The 19,362-nt window shown below is 40.3% G+C and overlaps 1 protein-coding gene across 1 annotated transcript in view; it reads right to left on the minus strand.

Annotated features, from left to right (window-relative positions):
- Positions 1 to 10,085: 10,085 nt before the first annotated feature.
- ERCC6L2 (ERCC excision repair 6 like 2) overlaps positions 10,086 to 19,362 on the minus strand; it is a 167,358-nt gene continuing 158,081 nt past the window's right edge. The window contains exon 19 of the mRNA XM_040355475.1: positions 10,086 to 13,882. Coding sequence (XP_040211409.1) covers positions 12,997 to 13,882 — 886 coding nt within the window. The 3' untranslated portion in view covers positions 10,086 to 12,996. The remainder of the gene's footprint in view (positions 13,883 to 19,362) is intronic.

The raw sequence follows: 19,362 nt of genomic DNA on the forward strand, positions 1-19,362 counted from the left end.
GGGTTAGCTCAAAGGGAGAGCTTGCAGTTCTTCCTGCTGTGTTTTATTCCCGCAGGTTGCTATTGGTGGCTGCGATATCCCTGGGCAGCAACAGCCATGGGATTGGTGGATGCAATCAAGCAGCTGATTGGGCAGAATTGGCAGTTTACTAGCCCGTGCGGAAGGAGCCAATCAAAGGAGCGGCGGTCCCTCTGACCGTTCCTGACCAGACAGCGACGCCCACCCTCCCTCCCCATCTTCGGAATTATGTTGTTGTCCAATTGGGGGAGTAGTCGTCCAGATTTGACTGGATGGACACCATTTAATTTTTGTTAAATATATTTTAGCCAAGATGGCTTATTTATTTTTATTTAAAAGATTCATGTTAACCCCTTATGGATAACACCATAATAAATAAATATGTGTTATATTATGATGATGTGTTGTGTCTTTTATTTGGAATACCTTTGTGCTAGCCCATGCATAGAGGGTCGCATTCACCTGCTAATAAATTAAGATAATAATAACCCTAAAAATCGTAATTACCTAATTTTAAGGTGCTTCGCTAATACAAAGACAGTTCATCCTGAGGGAATCATGTGGTTGGGGATTCAGATTTTACTGCCCCTTCCTCCATCCTGGCACCCAAGGGTGGCTGACGCCAGCCCTACCAGCCAACATGGTCTGGACACATGGTTCCTGTCCCCAGGGGAGATGGGGACCCTGTCACCAAGTGAGAAGGGGTCCCTGTGCCCAGGTGAAAAGGGGTCCCTGTCCCCAAGTGAGGAGTCCCTGTTCCCAGGGGTGATGGATTTCCTAATAGGGTCCCCCCATTGCAATGTCCTCTGTCCCCCTTCAAATCACTCTCATAGTGTCCTCTGCCCCTTCCCCATATCAAGTTTCCTGTGCCCCCTCAAAGCAGTGTCCTCTGTCCCTGCCCCCACCCACTGTAGCATCTTCTGCCCCTGCCCCCATAGTGTCCTCTTCCCCAAAAGTGTCCTCTGCTCCCCTGCACCCCACCCCATGGATACAAAAACACACACTGTAGGTACAATTTTCCTACCTTACACAGGTGTAGAGCACAGTGGCGAGCAGCTGGTATCACAGGGCTGGATGGGGGTGGGAACTGCTGAAGTAAATTTTTTACATCAACAGGCTGGTGATTGGTTGCAAGGATTGCCCTGCAACCAATCACCTGCTGTTTAATGTAAAAAGTTAACTTGAGCGATTCCTGCCCCCATCCAGCCCTGTGATACCAGCCGCTCGCTGCTGTCCATGCACATCATCGTTTTGTCCACGCAAAGTCAAATTTGAGTGTTTTTCCACACCCAGCATGCTGCATACAGCTTCCCATGTAATATCATATAGAACACCACCATACCATACAATGTGTACCACATTCTAACATTGTATACACAAAAAAGATGAAAAAGAGAAAAATTTACTTTACTGGTACAAAATATGACACAGTAGATTATTAAAAATCATGTTATTTTATTTATAAATTAAAATCACATTGATAAAAATGGAAAATGTTCCCACAAGTTTTGATATGAGTCTCCCAAATAACATTGCATGAAATACACAATATATGTAACTCCTGTTTAAGATCCACAAGATCAATGCGTTTCACATAAATGGCTTATTCAGGACCTTATTTTGGGATCCAATGAGAGAACAAACCTAACTGAATAGAAAACAATTTCATTATTTATTTTCAGATCCTTACAGAAAACATAAGTAGATATGTTGACACCATCTTAAGACCCTTCGCAACAACATTGCCCTCATACATAGTAGACTAGGGCAGGGTGATTATTTTTAGTTATTCAAATCATTTGGATCAGTTCAGTGAAATGATTTGAATCACTGAATCGATTCACGACTCATTTCCACCAAGCTAAGCTTAAGAAACATTAACTTTAGTCCTGTGATACATTCGGTACAGTCAGCATATTCAATTCTAGGTAACTTAATTTTGCTGTTGTATGATATATAAAAATAACCTTATCTATAATCTCTGCAATTCAGTAAAAATAGTTATTAGCCATTGTATAGACACCTTAAATTATACCAAAACATAACATAAGAATAAGTACAAATTATAGCTTGTTCTGGCACACCAAAAACATGAAAAAAACTAAGTGGATTCGAACCTGAACATTGAAAAACATTATTACTCTATATATAGTAGTGGCATGCTCAAGTATTGATCAATTTCAATAATGCTTGCAGGTCGTGAATTAAATTGATTTTGGACCATGTCTGCTACAGTTTCATCAAATTCCTGCCAGATTGTAGACATAGGTCTGGAACTAAAGGTCCCAAGGTCAATGGACTGATTGGTTGACTGAACAGATTGACTTGTATGTGCTTCGGTAACTCTATTTCTTCCTTTTATTGCACAGCACTTATTTATGATGATTTCATTTGTTTGAAGCACTGACCATCTTTTGGAAAACCATAATTTTTATATCTTGGATATAGCAGTGTTGCATCCATTACCACATCCAAATCACCATACTTCTTACCCATTCGACTTGACACTTCATCTGCCAGTTTTGTTATAAAAGCAGAAATTATTTCACTCTCCATTTCAGATTCTTTCATTCTAAACAAGTGATTGAATAGTACTTTGCGAAGCAATGCTATCTTTGATAAAGTGATATTTTTTTCACTGCTCATTTCCCTGGTGACTTCTTCAAAAACTGACAGGATTCCAAAAGACTTATCCATATTGTTTGCTCGTCTTCGTTTGTTAGTTGTTGAACTGAATCTGAGTTCAGGATAGCTAAGACGCTTTGAAGAGGCTCTTTCATTCTTGAAAGGCTTTGAAACATTTCAACAGTTGAGTTCCAACGTTTTGGACAGTCTTGTTTTAGAGTTAGGACAGGATAATTAATTTGCCTTTGAATACTGTGTAGTTTGTTTATGCCTGCAGACTTCGCTTAAAATATTCAACTATTAATTTGACCTTGGCTTGAGTTTCCCCAATTATCTCCAAGCTACTTTGCACAACTAAATTTAAAGGGTGCACAAAGGAAGGCACGTGCCTCCAGTTGCATAAGTGTATGGCCCTGACCGTATTAGCTTCATTATCTGTAGTGCAAGCTACAATTTTATTTTGCATATTACATTCATATTCAATTTTTTTAAATAATATTATTAGTCTCTATTTCCTCGTTGAGGCCATGGGGCGACATCGTATTTAGAGAATAGATCCAGAAAGTTTCCTGTCTGCACAATCGTTGAAATCTCTCAACTGCAGTAGGGGTTTCAGGTATAGCCTCAATAACCCACACCTGCAAGAGAGAGATGTCCTTGTGGTGGTGCGTGCAACACTAGACTTGGGGTCCCCAGCATGAACAGCACGTCGATGTTCCCCAAATCTAGTGCGAAGGGCTCTAATCGTTCTTCCCACCTATAAAAGTCCACAGGGACAAGAAATACAATAGATAACATATGTCGTCAAACAGTTATAGAAGCAGCTTAGATTAATAGTCTTATTGTTGACTACAAAATTCATTTTTCCGTGTCTGACATTGGAACAGGTTAGACATTTGGCCTTTTTGCACTGAAACATCCCTACAAGGGGGATGAGAGTAAGTTGTTTAAGCCTATGAAGTTTGGTATTACCTGAGGATTTGATTTTGCTAGGAGCAATCTTACATTTGATGTTTGGAGCCCTACGATACGCAAATTTAGGCTGGGTAGTTATAGATGAGGAAAGATGGGAATCCTGAATCAGAATAGGCCAATGTTTCTTAATAATATTCTCCATTTTTTTGTGTTTAACATGGTACTGAGTGATAAAATGGGTAGTGGGTGCCTGATCTATTTTCTTGGATTGAGGTAGAGGATCAGATTCGTACATATTATGAGCAGCTTCAACAAGATTCGAGGGATAACCTTTAACAATAAATTTGTCTTTAAGATTGGCACTTAGTAGTTTGTAGTCTTCTAGTCTAGTGCAGTTACGTCTGAGTCGATGGAATTGACTTTTGGGGACATTATCAATCCATCTGGGGTGATGGCAACTCGAATAATGAAGGTAAGAATTCACAGCTGTGGGTTTAGTGAAATTCTTAGCACTAATAGTATCATTGTCATGAAATAATTCAAGATCTTAATAGCATATGGACTCAGGATCACTGGCCGAGGTAAAGGTCAAGCCAAAGGAATTATTACAATAGGCCACAAAATTAATGATAGAGTCAGTAGACCCATCCCAAATCATAATAATATCGTCTATATAATGACCATAGAAGACTACATGTGCCGAAAAAGGGTTATTTTTATCTATATTTGCGCCCATAGCTGTGCCCTGCTTTTGTAAATAAAAATCATCATCAAACTGAAAATAGTTATGTTCAAGGCAGAAGCGAGTAGCCAAAAGAATGAATTCTATCCTTTGTGTATTTAGACTAGGGTCTACTTTAAGAAAATCTGAGACAGCCTCAAGTCCCACAGAGTGTGGTATCGATGTGTAGAGAGAACAAACATCAAGAGATAACCAATGATAAGAGGGTTCCCAGGAGTAAGGTGACAATAACTCAATCAAGTGGGTACCATCACGAATGTAAGATGGGAGGGCTTGAGCTAGTGGTTGTAAAAAATGGTCTATGTAAAGGGAGAAACTGGTAGTGATACTGTCCATGGAAGCAACAATAGGACGACCAGGTGGATTATTGATATCTTTATGTATTTTGGGCAAATGGTATAGATAGGGAACTTGGAAAAAAGCTTTTTGGAAAAACGCGGCCTCCAACTTACTCAACGTGCCATCGACAAGGGCTTGTTGAACAATGTCAGATGACTCTTCGGTAAATTTTGGTAAGGGATCATGTTTAAGTTTCTCATAAGTATCTTTATCAGAGAGCAATCGTCTAGCCTCTGACATGTAGTAAATCTTGTCTTGTCTTGTATTACTATCCCCCCTCCCATAACATACAGTAATGTAATCTGTAAGATTACAGTGTACTGTATCCAATAATTTCACCTCCCTAGTGCTTTGTCCAGTACCCTGCATGTAGCTTTATATTATATATACTGTTCTTTCTGCCTGGAAACTTGAGATTGTCTATAGCAACCAAAAGGCGTCCCTTTACATCAAAAGCGGTTTTAGACCAGCTATAAAACAGCGATAGTAAATTAGAATCACTTTCAGAATTGAGCAATAGTGATTTGTGGGGAAATTCGTCATCAAACACTGAAAGTAATGACAGCAACAATTCTGCAACTGAGCAAATTTCAGTGTTTTTGATTTGATTACATTATTGAATAAATATTAGATGTGCACCGAAATGGAAATTTCAGAACCGAAACGAAACCGAAATAAAAAAAAATGTCAGGCCGAAACGGAAACCGAAAATGACTTTTCTTTTTTTTTTTTATAATTGTATGTTAAAACATACACTCACTGTGCCCCCAATTGCCTGCCTTTTGTTTCTTTTTTTTTTTTTTATTACTTTATCACTTTTTTTTGTAAGCTTGTCATTTTACTTTTTTTTTTTTTGTATAATTTTCTTATTTTTAATATTATTTTTCTTATTCTTTACTTTATTTATTTTATTCATTGAATTATTATTTCTTATTTTTTCGGAGGGAGGAGGAGGGGGGGGGACAGAGTCCCGAAGATATATCCAGCAGGACGGAGGTATGTGGGGGAGGGAGGGGGGGTGGACGGAAGGCTGCTAGAAGGAAATGCAACTCACCATCGCCCGTATGCTGGAACTGTTTCCACACGCTTCTAGCACACAGTCCCCGCCTCCTCCTAACCCCACCGTTTGATAGACAGAGCACATCTCAGCATTAGAACGTCTTTCTGTTTATCATAGCGTGGGGTTAGGAGCAGGCGGGGCTGTGTGCGAGCAGTGTGTGAAGACAGTTTACCGCTCTGCAGCCACTAGTCATATCGGCAGTTTTAAAGCTGTTTCGGCATGTGCCCAAAACAGCTGTTTTCGGCAATGTTTCGGCACCGATATATCGGTGCATCCCTAATAAATATTATTATTTGTTATACAGTATTTATAGTTATTTATTATATTATAATTTATGATTTTGTGTTTCAAACTTTATCATACCTAGGATGTCTACTAGACTATTGTTTGGACAGTTTTAAGTGTGTTATTCCTGAAACTTACAGGCCTACAATATAAAACACGAAATTTCCATGCAAAACAATGTACCGCTTTCAGCATCAAAAATCTTACATAATCATACCACCAGGGAGGTTAAATTGGAACATGTTAAGCTTTATAAAAAGGCCCCTAGCATTATCACGAATAGGAGGGTCCTAGGAGTAGGATACAGGCTGGGAAACAGATCTAGATAAGAGGAGCAGTCTCAGGGTCACAGGTACAAGGTACAGACCGGATCTCACTGGGATCACAGGGCTGGATGCAGGCTTGGATAAACTGTGAAAACAAGGCTGGGTGCAGCCTGGGATATGCTGGGAACACAAGGCTGGCACTTGACAATGAGGAATGCTGGGGTCAATGGAGACACACAGGAGCTTGGTACAGGCTGTACAGACACTGGGAACACTGGGGGTCACAGAGACAACACTGAAAGGCATTGGGAAACACAGGAAGATTGGCTGCTAGTGTGTGGATGCATTGCTCGAACATTGAGCAAATGCATGCTAGCCTTTTAAGACAGCATCCCCTCTATGATTGGCTGCAGCACTGTAGGAAGTAGAAAGCTGGTGGCTGCACACATAGGGAATAACCTTGCACTGGAGCATGGTGAGTGACATGAATCTTCTGTCCGAAGACCAGTTTATCACCCTGCTTCATGGTTGCTGGCTTTACTACATTGCTGTTGAAGTCCAGAAATGTGATTCCAGTACTACTACAGTAACGAAAACATGGAAGTCATTCTCTCATAGGGTCTACCATTGCACACGGAACGCGTACTTCTCATGGTATAAGGCAAGTCATTTCTATCCTAGGAGATACTCTACAGGATGCACCCTGGCCTTTCATTTGGCTTTGAGTTTCATCAATAGCGCAGATCCTGGCCCTCGTGATTCTATTCAGACTGCTTTCCTCTCAGTGTTTGGTAAAAGCCTTTGTCCAGGGAGTCGCTCATGCAGCTGTATCTGTGCGTCCACCCGTGACTCAATCTGGTTCTGTTGGCTTGTCTAATCCACACTTTTAACCTAATGGAGGGATTTATCTGTCTACTAGAAGTACAAGGTAGCTTTGTTGCCATCACCTCTGCAAGGCAAGTTTCTGAGTTTCTTTATTTTGTACAGAACACTGGGCCTAATCCACAAAAACCCGGCGCAACGTATTTTTTCCCGTTTAAGTTACACCGCCGCAAAATCTCTACCCAAGTGCCCGATCCACAAAGCACTTACCTAGAAATTTTGAGCGGTGTAACTTAAATCCGTCCGGCGCAAGGCGTTCCTAATTTAATAGGGCGAGTCCCATTTAAATTAGGCGCGCTCCCGCGCCGGACGTACTGCGCATGCTCCCGACATCATTTTCCCGACGTGCTTTGCACGGTTTTACGTTGCGCCGGGTTTTGAGAATTGCGACGGGCGTAAAAAAAAAAAAGAAGAGTTGCGGCGGGAAAAATAAAAAAAATAAAAAAAAAAAGACAGCGACACGGGATAGAAGGGTCTACTTTTACAAGGTGTAAACAGTTTAGGCCTTGTAAAAGCAGCCCTAATATTGCGACGGCAAACTAATACTTACGAAGAAAAAACGAAGCGTAAAAGCTTTGTGGATCTCCGTAAGTGCTAATTTGCATACCCGAAGCGGCATTTCGACGAGAAATGCCCCCAGCGGCGGCTGCGGTACTGCATCCTAAGATCTGACAGTGTAAGTCCGTTACACATGTCGGATCTTCTGCCTATCTATGTGAAACTGATTCTGTGGATCAGTTCCATAGATAGAAACAGGGATACGACGGAGTATCAGTAGATACGCCGGCGTATCCCTTTTGTGGATTAGGCCCACTGTTCCTTGTTTCACACAAAAGAGGTTGTCATGAGGCCCAAGGCCTCCTTTCTCCCTAAGGTGGCCATCCCATGCACCTTGATCAGGGCATCGTGTTCCATCTCTCTGCAATCTCTTGGTACATCTCAAGATGATATCCTCCTTCATTGTTTGGATGTGGTGTTCGAGTTTATCTCTAAGCTGCGGCATATTTCCATTGGGCTCCCCCCATTTTTGTCATTTCTGAAGGTCCCAGTAAGGAACAGCCTGCCTCTCATTTCTCTAATTCTAGGTGGCTTAGGTCGCTTATTATTCAGCTATAGGTCTAGGATGAGGGTTCCAATTTTTCCTGTCGGGCACATTCTGCTAGATCAGTGAGTGCCTTTGGGCTTCAGTTCTGGCATCTATTTTTCAAAATTGCAAGGCTTCTGCCTGGTATTTAATTCACACATTTACTACTGTTTCGCAGGTGTATTTTCAGGTCTCTTCTGATGTTGGAGGTCTTGTTAGCATTTTTCTCCCTCTGTGTTGCCCACCCCTCAGTTAGTCTGCTTTAGGATATCCAGTTAGTCTCAGAACTAATACTGATCTTGTGTCTCATAATAAACTAAACAGGATTTTTGTACTTGCTGTAAAATCCTTCTTCTGGAGTTTGTTAAAGGACATAGGTCCCACCCCTCTGTCTTTATTATCAACTCCTGCTATAGCTTTTCCACACAACTGGAGCATGATGGGAGTAGAAAGGTTATAGCTGGCTGACTAACTGATTTGTTTGCTACCGTCCAATCTCCTGTAGGCAGCAGTATGATCCACTTGTCTCCAAAAAATACTGATCCTTTGGTTCTTAACGAACTCTAAGAAAAGTGATTTTATGGTGTGTTAAAAAAATCCTGAAATACACATAAAAACTAACCTTTATATTACAGTTTTTGACTGTGGTTTTATCCATTGTAAACATATACAATATGCAGGATAATATTGCAGCAGTGTGTGACTTGAAACTTTATTTTGTCAATAACTGTATGAAAGCATCTCATTGGTACATCACTACTAGAAGATAGTGGGTAATAATTACGAGTAGGTAGCATGGTGTTGGGTTTGCACAAATCATTACTGACAAACAAAAACAGAACTTTTTAATTAAATGAATTAATAATTATGCAATGATCCTTTCATGGATACTATTTAGAATATAGTTATTTTTTCCAGCTTAGGCTGGCATGTGGAAGAACTAAATTAGCTTCCTGTGTCACAGCTATGCAGATTCACCCTCTATATTAGTCCCAATGGCCTTTTGCACTAGAACAGAAAGTGAGGGGAACCCAGAATTGTCACAAAAACAAGATCCAAGTAAATCTTTCATTGAGGACACCTGTTACAGTTACAGCTAAAAGGAGAATGTGTTACATATCTAGGGGATTCCCAAAAGAACACAAATTGCAAAAATTAAACTGGTGGGGGTTTTAAATATTTTGGCTATGCATATACTTTAAGAAAAAGACAATGGCTAGAAGCTTTACTAGACAAATTTTAGGCTTTCTCTGAAGTTTTCTATCACACCCATTTGGTAAAAATGGGTGAAGAAGGAAAATGCATGTTAATACCCTCCACTCCTTGTTCGTCTGTCTTTTACTACTATGACCCATCTCCCACAAAAGACAAGTAATAATAGATTTTTTTTATACAGGTTATATAATTTTTTATAAAGAAAAAAAAATGTAGATTAAAACACAACTATTGTTTGTGTCTTTGCTTTTTAATAAAATTACACAATTCTTGGTATACATTTAGAATAATCAGTGCAGGTTATAATCGGGATTTCATGTTGTATACTGCTCTACCAAAACAGTATACATTAACCTTACATGTTTTCAAACTATCCACATGCAACCGCTTTACAACAACATTTAAGTTGACAAATCTAGGATGCCTGAAAAATACTTAACATTATGCCAACATAACACAAGCGATTAAAGTGATCTTAAAGGTTTTTTTTTGCTTGTTTAAAAATACCAAACATGTAATAATTACCTGCTGTGTGTAGTGATATTGCACAGAGCAGCCCAGATCCTCCTTTTCCCAGGTTCCTCCCTCCTGAGTGCCCCCACAGCAAGCATCTTGCCATCAGGGCACCCGAGCCGAGCGCTGTCCATTCAGACACAGAGCTGCGGCTGAGCCCCACCCTCTTCTCTCCTCACTGGCTCATTGACTTTGACGCCAGCAGGAGCCAATGGCACGCTGCATTTTAGCAGATGTGTGGGGTGCTGCCCCAATGCACCAGCACCAGTGGTGTGTCTTTGTGTGCACCAAACACCATCCACACAAATGTCAGATTGGGAGCAGCAGCTTTGTCTGTGACAGACCTGTGAATCCCATGAGGGCAAACATGGCCCATCACATAAATGCAGGCTTAAGTATGCCTATTTGAATGCGGCCTAAATAAGGAATTTAAATACATTAAAAAAGCAACAATAAAATAAAACACTCCAAAACATACTTTAAAACCTGTAAAATATTGCTATTGCATCAACATGACACAGTGTTTAAAATTAAAAACAAAAAAAAAACAACAAAGAACAGTAATGACAATTCTTTTACAAGAGCTGATGCCTAAACAATGTGGTCCCTTCTTGGAGTTTTAAAGACATTTTCAAAATGAAAGAACTGTTCAACTGATATAAAATTACAAAGAGCAGCCACCCTCAATTCTTGGAAGAGCACACTGAAAGCCCTCAATCCTGGGTGTAATCCATATGCAAAATACAAGTCTTTGGCATGCCCCTCAAATCCCAAAATTCAATGCACACACTTCTGAGACTTATGGAGTGGCACATACATCGCACTGCAGTAGTGCATGGTAAAGCTCCCATTCTGTTTGAACGTGTAGCCCCTAGATTCCCAGAGAATGGCACTCTACAAGGAACTAAAGATATGAGAAGCTACCACATGGTGCCTACTATTTAGGGCCATCAGTTTAACATTTTTTTTCCTAACGATAGCGCCCCTTAAAGTTTTACTGTGTGGTATGGCCAAATAAAATAAAGCAAAAAGTGAGAAATGCATGCCTACAACAAAAACAAAAAAACTTTATATGGGGACTTTTTACATGGAAGCTTCATCCAGCTATAACTGTATATTCTGTATCAATGAGATAGTGCACCATGGTGCTTTTGGTAGTGATTGCTAAAGTAAATTGTAACTTGGCTATATGACTGACAATTTGATTTCCCCTTCTTCCCAAGATGTAAATATTACTATTTAAAGGCTTAATTCAATTACCTCATAACATTTTGTGTAGTGTTAAACTATTTACTGAAATTACTTTAACACCCACAATTTCCTTAAAGCCTAATTCCAGAATTTTACCACTTTAAAACAGTTTTTTTGGACCAACCTAGTCCAAATAAACTATTTGTTTCACCAACAGATGTGCCTGCTGTGCCGAGTTAATTGGGGTACCTTTCCACTGGACAAATTATTTTTAAAGTGACACTAAACTCTGGTTAATGTAGCATAAATGCATACAGTACATAGTGCTGTGTTCTGGAAGCAGAACAGGGACTTCCATCCCCCTCCTGGAACAAAATTGAGTAGTGCTGAGTACTGCTCAATTATTCACAGGAAGCTTTGTATTTTCTGAATGAATACAAGGCTTCCTCTGATTGGCTGAGTGGGAGAGGCGTGCATATGATGTCACAATCTCTGTTCTGCAGAAATAAAGTGACACTAAACAATATCCTAATTCTTCAAAAATAATCCATACACATTCATTACTTAACTCTGTAATCACTTTTTCTTGAAATCATTTATTATGGTGTTTTTCCTCCTTAAAATGTCCTTGTAAGCACCTGAATCTCTCTTTTTATCGATAGAAAGCAAGAGAGGGTGGCTATGTTCCTCCATACAGTGGAACCATGGGGAACAAATTAAGCCACCAGGAAGATGGATCACAGCACCAAAAAAGGAATTTTGTGATTAGGAGGCTGGGGAGCAATAGAATGTACTTTTTGAGTTGAATACATACTTTAATTGAATGGTTTTTTTTTTTAAACCAGAGTTTAGTGTCACTTTAAAACTAATTTGCACAGTGTAAAAGTACCCTAATTGCTCTTAACTCAGGAAAGAGCAGGAGCAATGGAAAGTGCCTATGGATCAGAAGGAGAGAGAGAAGCATTTAATTAAGAATTAAGCCCACAGTTTTCCATTAAGTGGTAGCCATAATAAACATTCAGCAATGCTGTCTGTGGGCCCAACTAAGCACTTTATTGACTGACCATAGCTTCCTGAAAGTGTACGGTTTTCTATAAGGAAAATGTCATCACTTCCAGATGACTCTTTAGTTCCATCCCTCATCTCAGTGACATAATTTTTCCCCAGCTGCGAGTGTCATCTGAACTGGGTTGTGTAGTGTTGTTGTTAGTGTGACCCAAAGGATTTAACTGACCTCACACTGCATTTTTAAATACAAGGGTCCAGCTTAATATAGAAATGACACGATTCCTGCTTTTTGACAGAAAACCATCTTTTTTGCGCCTCTCAGATTTGTTCTACTTTTTATTTTGTTCACCAGTGGCCGGCTTTCTCCTATTTCATGCCTAGGCTACATTTACAGCCATTCCTATGTCCAATGAGCCTTTATGATTAATGAAGGTAATAGCAGGCATTTTGTGGCGTATGCTTTTAAAATGAAGCACAAGTTCACTTTACCATACAATTCTAAGCACTAAGGAGGTCATGAATATGACTACGGATAGTCCTCCTACCTTGTAATTGCTTGCACTGCTGGAAATGATCCACTGTAAGAGTGAAGCCATTAGCACTGATGCTGAAATAGCTTTAAAGATACCAAGTAAAGGAAGGATGTACATCTCACCAGCAATCGGAGAAATATATATTTTCAAACACTTTGCAGATTTAGTTTTCTAGCCAAACATCAGTCAAGTATAACATTTTCTTCTAGTATAACACATGATAGAAAACATTTTAAAAATAAAAAGATGCTGCTTCAGAGTAGAAATGCTTGATTGCTTCCATGCTTGAGGTAGATCGCCCTGATCAATGTCTGTATACATTATGGATTAGATGATTTACTTGAGGATGGAGCTTCCAGGTTGCTTGTTTTAGTTTTCTTCCATACAAATTTATCATTGTTTACCCACAGTGAATCATTCCACTTTTCTTTCTTAGAAACGGAAGACATAATGGAAGTCTCACAAACTTTTTCAATCACAGATAAGTCAGTGAGTCTGTTGATACTTTCATCATTTTGTTCACTAAGAATATCCCAGAAATCTTTAGAGCGGTGCTTAGACTTAGCTGTGATTGATTTATACTGGGTTCTTACTGGTAAGGCAGCTGACTGACGCAGAGCGGCATTGCTGAAAAGATCATCAAGTATAGATGTATCGCCAAGCAAGTCACTGACAAAGTTTTCTTCATCTTTCTTTTTGTCTTGCTTTAGTAATTTGTTTTGTGGGAAATTCTTGATCTGGTCAAACGCAGCACTTGTATGTGGTTCAGCTATTTCAAATTCTCTAGAAGGTAAACTCTTCTTTTGTAAACTATTGCTATATTTCATTCCTTTCTCTGCGATAGTAGGACTTTCCATTTCCTTGTTAGGTTTAATGCAATCATTTTCAACACGATCAATATCCAACATTTCCACATGGTTACTTTTAGTAATAGCATGCATCCCTAAGGCCTCATCAGGTAAGTGAGATTTTTTAAGTTTTTTTTTCAATCTGATTTGAGCATCCTTAGTTTTTGGAACACTGTCTTCCTCTCTTTCAGGAAGTGGAACATGCACATGGTATAAGTTTGCCACCTCTGTATGATGACGGGCATAAAAATCTTGGAGCATACTCTGCCGTACATGCGATTTTACTTTCACAAGGTGGTGAGCCAGCTCTTCTGCTGAGTCCATTTTGAAATATGACACCATCTGCTCAAAATGTCTCCTAGAACATCAAAAAGACATGTTATTCTTTAGACATCTGAATGTATGCAGCATGCATGAACTATATTACATTGCATCATGTCTAACATAAACTTAGGCTTACAAGTTAATATTTTTAATACAGGCATTCTTAATCAAACTGTCTTCCAAACAAATTGTAATCACGTGATGTTGAAAAAGGCCAACTCCGATAGATATGCTCTAGAAATGTAAAGGCCAAGTCTGATAGATAGGTTATTTCACAATTCCAATGGTTGAATTTAATTTATTTAAACATTTTTCCAATGTGTGTTTGTTGTAAAAAGTCTTATTTTACTGGAACTGATAATTGCTGTAAATGTTTCCCAATGCTAATCAAGACCATATTTCATTTTTTGGACATGCAATTTCTTTAACACATATGTGAAGAGTTCTGATTACATTTAGCAGAGGAACAGCTAGTGTTGGGGGGGGGGGGGGGCATCCAGGTCACTTTTTACATTCTTTAACATGCTTTCAAAGTCTTATTACACACATGGCTCAATGCCAAAACTATGTCAAGCCTCTAGGCATGTGTCTACACAAAGACTAAATTAACATTAAACGGGTGTCAAGTAGATGACACGATTCATGACAAGTCACTTTAAAAATGATAACATTATCATGCCAAAAAGAAGTTGCCACAAAAAGGTATACTGCTATATGTTTCTAAGGTATTCTTCCAATGTACATTATATATTGTAATATCCAAGAAAACGGTAAATAATAAATTTTATTCTTGGGAACCCATGAAGATTTAAACATAGGGGAAGATTTTTCAACTATACCACGCAGTACAAAAGAGAAATACAACAAGTGATACTAGAAGATCTCAGACTCATTTATAAATATCCCCCTATACTTATGATGAACAGCATTGTGCCATTAGAGATCAGGCCCTTTAACACTTATTACCGTGTTTCCCCGAAAGTACACCGTACCCCGAAAATAAGCCCTATCTGGATTATCGGGGCGGGCTGCAATAAAAGCCCTACCCCGAAAATAAGACCTAGTAAATATCCATAAAAAAACTTTTTAAATGCTGTCTATTTTCTCTGTTTGCTGCTATATTTAACCACTTAAGCCCCGGACCAATATGCTGGCTAAAGACCCAAGGGGTTTTTACAGTTCGGAACTGCGTCGCTTTAACAGACAATTGCGCGGTCGTGTGACGTGGCTCCCAAACAAAATTGGCGTCCTTTTTTCCCCACAAATAGAGCTTTCTTTTGGTGGTATTTGATCACCTCTGCGGTTTTTATTTTTTGCGCTATAAACAAAAATAGAGCGACAATTTTGAAAAAAATGCAATATTTTTTACTTTTTGCTGTAATAAATATCCCCCAAAAACATATATAAAATTTTTTTTTTCCTCAGTTTAGGCCGATACGTATTCTTCTACCTATTTTTGGTAAAAAAATCGCAATAATCGTTTATCGGTTGGTTTGCGCAAAATTTATAGCATTTACAAAATAGGGGATAGTTTTTTTTGCAGTTTTATTTATTTTATTTTTTTTTACTAGTAATGGCGGCGATCAGCGATTTTTTTCGTGACTGCGACATTATGGCGGACACTTCGGACAATTTTGACACATTTTTGGGACCATTGTCATTTTCACAGCAAAAAATGCATTTAAATTGCATTGTTTATTGTGAAAATGACAGTTGCAGTTTGGGAGTTAAACACAGGGGGCGCTGTAACATTTAGAAGTCACTGTGTATGTGTTTACTAGTGTAGGGGGGTGTGGCTGTAGGACTGACATCATCGATCGAGTCTCCCTATAAAAGGGATCACTCGATTGATGCGCCGCCACAGTGAAGCACGGGGAAGCCGTGTTTACACACGGCTCTCCCCGTTCTTCACCTCCGGGGAGCGATCGCGACGGAGCGGCTATAAACAAATAGCCACGCCGTCGTCCCGGATCGCTCCCCGAGCGGACCCGACCTCCGCATGTACCGGGGGGGGGGTCCCGATCGGACCCCCCACCCACGTCTAGGCAGGCACGTACAGGTACGTTGATGTGCCTGTCCATGCCATTCTGCCGACGTAAATGTACATGAGGAGGTCGGGAAGTGGTTAAAACAAACATGTTTGCACCCACCGCTGCCCCGCCAGAGGTCCTCTTCTCTCCTCCCGGCTGATGTCTGCTGCTGCTTCCTCTTGTACGCGCGTCAGCCGGGGATCTCGGCTATTCTCTTTCCTCCCCTCCTCCTCCCACCAGATGTCTTCAGCGCAATCACGGCTCTTCTTTTTCCTCCTCTCCTCCCGCTAACGTCTGCGCCCCCTCCCTCTTTAGTGCATGTAGCGGGCTGACGTCACCACAGCCAAACTTCTCTTCATCACCTCAGAGATCTCAGGGAAGAATACGGTACCGGTGTTAAACAGGTACTTTTAACAGTATACCAGTATAAAACTGCATACAGTACCAGTAATAATGATTTTAAAAACGGACTCCTGACATGACAGTGGGGGGGGGGGGGGTGCTGACCTGAGGGGAAGACAGAGGACACAGAATTTTTAGATTTTAACAGGTTTTTTAGAAAAGAGAGAGGGATAAATGAATAAATTGATGTAAATGAGAGATTAGGACCAATGGTTCAAAGGGAAATGGAGATGACTATATTTGAATACCGGTAAATGTTTAATGTACATACCGTAAAAAAATAAGCCCTACCCTGAAAATAAGCCCTAGTGTGTTTTTTGGGACTAAAATTAATATAAGACCCGGTCTTATTTTCGGGGGAAACACGGTAGCTGTGGGTGTGTTTTAGATGGAAAACACATTGAAAGTTAATGAGTAGTCAAAGGAGATGTATGTAAAAATATCACATTAAACTGTCTAGGATTACAGGTGGAGGGGTTATCATCCACTATGATCTCCTTCATTTAGTCATCTTCCTTGTTACATTCACATTACTATGCAATACCATTAACCTGATTGGCTAAAAGTGCTGTTTCCTGTTTTCATTTCAACAGGTGATGTGCAGGGGTCTGTGTACTGTAGGAGGCTGGAACAAAATACCAACTAGATAATGTGAATAAATTTACCTATTTTGTATAGATACCTAACGGACTAAATGGGGATTCTTTAATTTTTGCATAGACTTACGCAAAATTATTTTCTGAATGTTCAGGACTTACAGATATAAAAATAAATACTTTTTTAGTTCTGGCAATAATAAATAAAAAGATTGCACAAATTTTCATAACAAGACATTAAACTTAAAGTATTACTTAACCCAGGTTTCTGCATTCACTATATTTGGTCTCCCACAGTACAAAGAAGATAGAAATGCAATTATTTTAGCAAAAATAAACTGCTAATTACCTTTTCTTATCAGCAGTATATAGCAGTCTTGTGACTTCTATGAGTGTCTGGTTAAAGCCTGCAGAGGGAGTTTTCATTCCCCTCTGACTGTCCTATGAGGTTGCAGGACCCGTGACCCACTGTCTGGACAGTGCAGCTTTGCCCTGTGCTGAGCACATGCACCCTCCCAAACGCTCTAGCAATACACATCCAACTGAGCATTTCAGGAGTGACTCCAAAGGCTCTGTTTTATCAGGAGATTGTTTGGGGACAGTTGAAGGGGAGGATCAGAGAAGACAGGATCAAACAGCCTTTTTTCACGATTAACCCCTAAGGTGCCGCAGTGAGTATAACAAGCATGCTTTACTGCATATACAGACTGATTGGGCGCTGTCACTTTGCCAACATGTTGCTACTGCTGTGATTCTACACTAGGGATGAGCCGAACATCCCCCGTTCGGTTCGCACCAGAACCTTCGAACGGACTGACCGTTCGCGCGAACATTTAGAACCCCATTGACGTCTATGGGACTCGAACGTTCAAATTCAAAAGTGCTTATTTTAAAGCCTAATATGCCCCAGGGAACATGTATCAATGGAAAAAAAGTTTTAAAAGTGGTAATGTTTTCTGGAGCAGTGATTTAAATGATGCTTAAAGTGACAAAAAAAATTATAAATTCCTTTAAATATCGTACCTGCTGAGTGTCTATAGTATGCTTGTGAAGTGGCACGTGTTTAGAACTGTCCCTGCACAAAATGAGATTACTATAAGAACGTAAAAAAAACGTAATTTAAAACTGCTTGCGGCTTTAATGTAATGTCTGGTCCCTGCAATATGGATGAAAATCAGAGAAAAATAGCACAGACAGTACACACACCACGTAGCTTTAGGTGCACACTGCAGAGGACACGGGCAGAACACACACCACGTAGCTTTAGGTGCACACTGCAGAGGACACAGGCAGTACACACCACGTAGCTTTAGGTGCACACTGCAGAGGACACAGGCAGTACACACCACATAGCTTTAGGTGCACACTGCACAGGACACAGGCAGTACACACCACGTAGCTTTAGGTGCACACTGCAGAGGACACAGGCAGTACACACCACGTAGCTTTAGGTGCACACTGCAGAGGACACAGGCAGTACACACCACGTAGCTTTAGGTGCACACTGCAGAGGACACAGGCAGTACACCATGTGAGAATACTGCAGCTAGCACAATCACCTGCCTGCCAGTAAATTAGGAAGTGCAGATCTAGCTAAACTATACAGTGTATAAATATATATACAACACCTGGGATGCATATATATCCTCTACACACTGCAACTTTAACTGACTAGCCTGCATGCCTGCTCTATCTACCTACTAAAAATGACACGCTTTCTCTGTTTTCTCTCTTTTAACCACCGCAACACACTACGCAAGGCCGACCTGCAGGCTGCCTTTCATAGTGTGGGGCGTGTACTAAACCCCCTGAGCCATAATTGGCCAAAGCCACCCTGGCTTTGGCCAATTATGGCTCTCCGTTTTTTGCAAGCTGTGATTGGCCAAGCATGCGGGTCATAGTGCATGCTTGGCCAATCATCAGCCAGCAATGCACTGCTATGCCTCAGTGAATTATGGGCCGTGAAGCGCCACTCGAATTTGGCGCGAACTGCCCAAAACGTTCGTAATTCGACAAACGATCCAACATACGATGTTCGAGTCGAACATGAGTTTGACTCGAATACGAAGCTCATCCCTATTCTACACAGTGGGAGCTGATCAGTGGGTCCCATGGACCTGATGTCTGCTGGCACCCACTGATCATTCTGTATATAGGCAGAATGGCAATTTGCCTATGTAAACAAGGCAGATCATTCTGTCAGTAAGGAAGGCATTGATCCTGTGTTCCTGCAAAGCAGGGACATGGATCTATGCCTTCCTCTAGTCAAAGTATCTCCTCCAGAGTAGTAAAACCCCAGATAGGCACAAAGTTAAAAGAGAAGTTCACCCTATCACTTAAATTGCTACATCTACAGAAATCCACTTTTAAAGACTAACTTATCTAGCCCTGCAAGGAAGAACCTTTTTTGAAGCCGATCCAGTCTATAGCGGCGGAAGCTCTGCAGAGGACACAGCCGACATTGGCTGTGAAATTAATGGGAAGTG

The sequence above is a fragment of the Rana temporaria genome, chromosome 1 (assembly GCF_905171775.1).
Source record: "Rana temporaria chromosome 1, aRanTem1.1, whole genome shotgun sequence".
Lineage (NCBI taxonomy): Eukaryota > Metazoa > Chordata > Amphibia > Anura > Ranidae > Rana > Rana temporaria.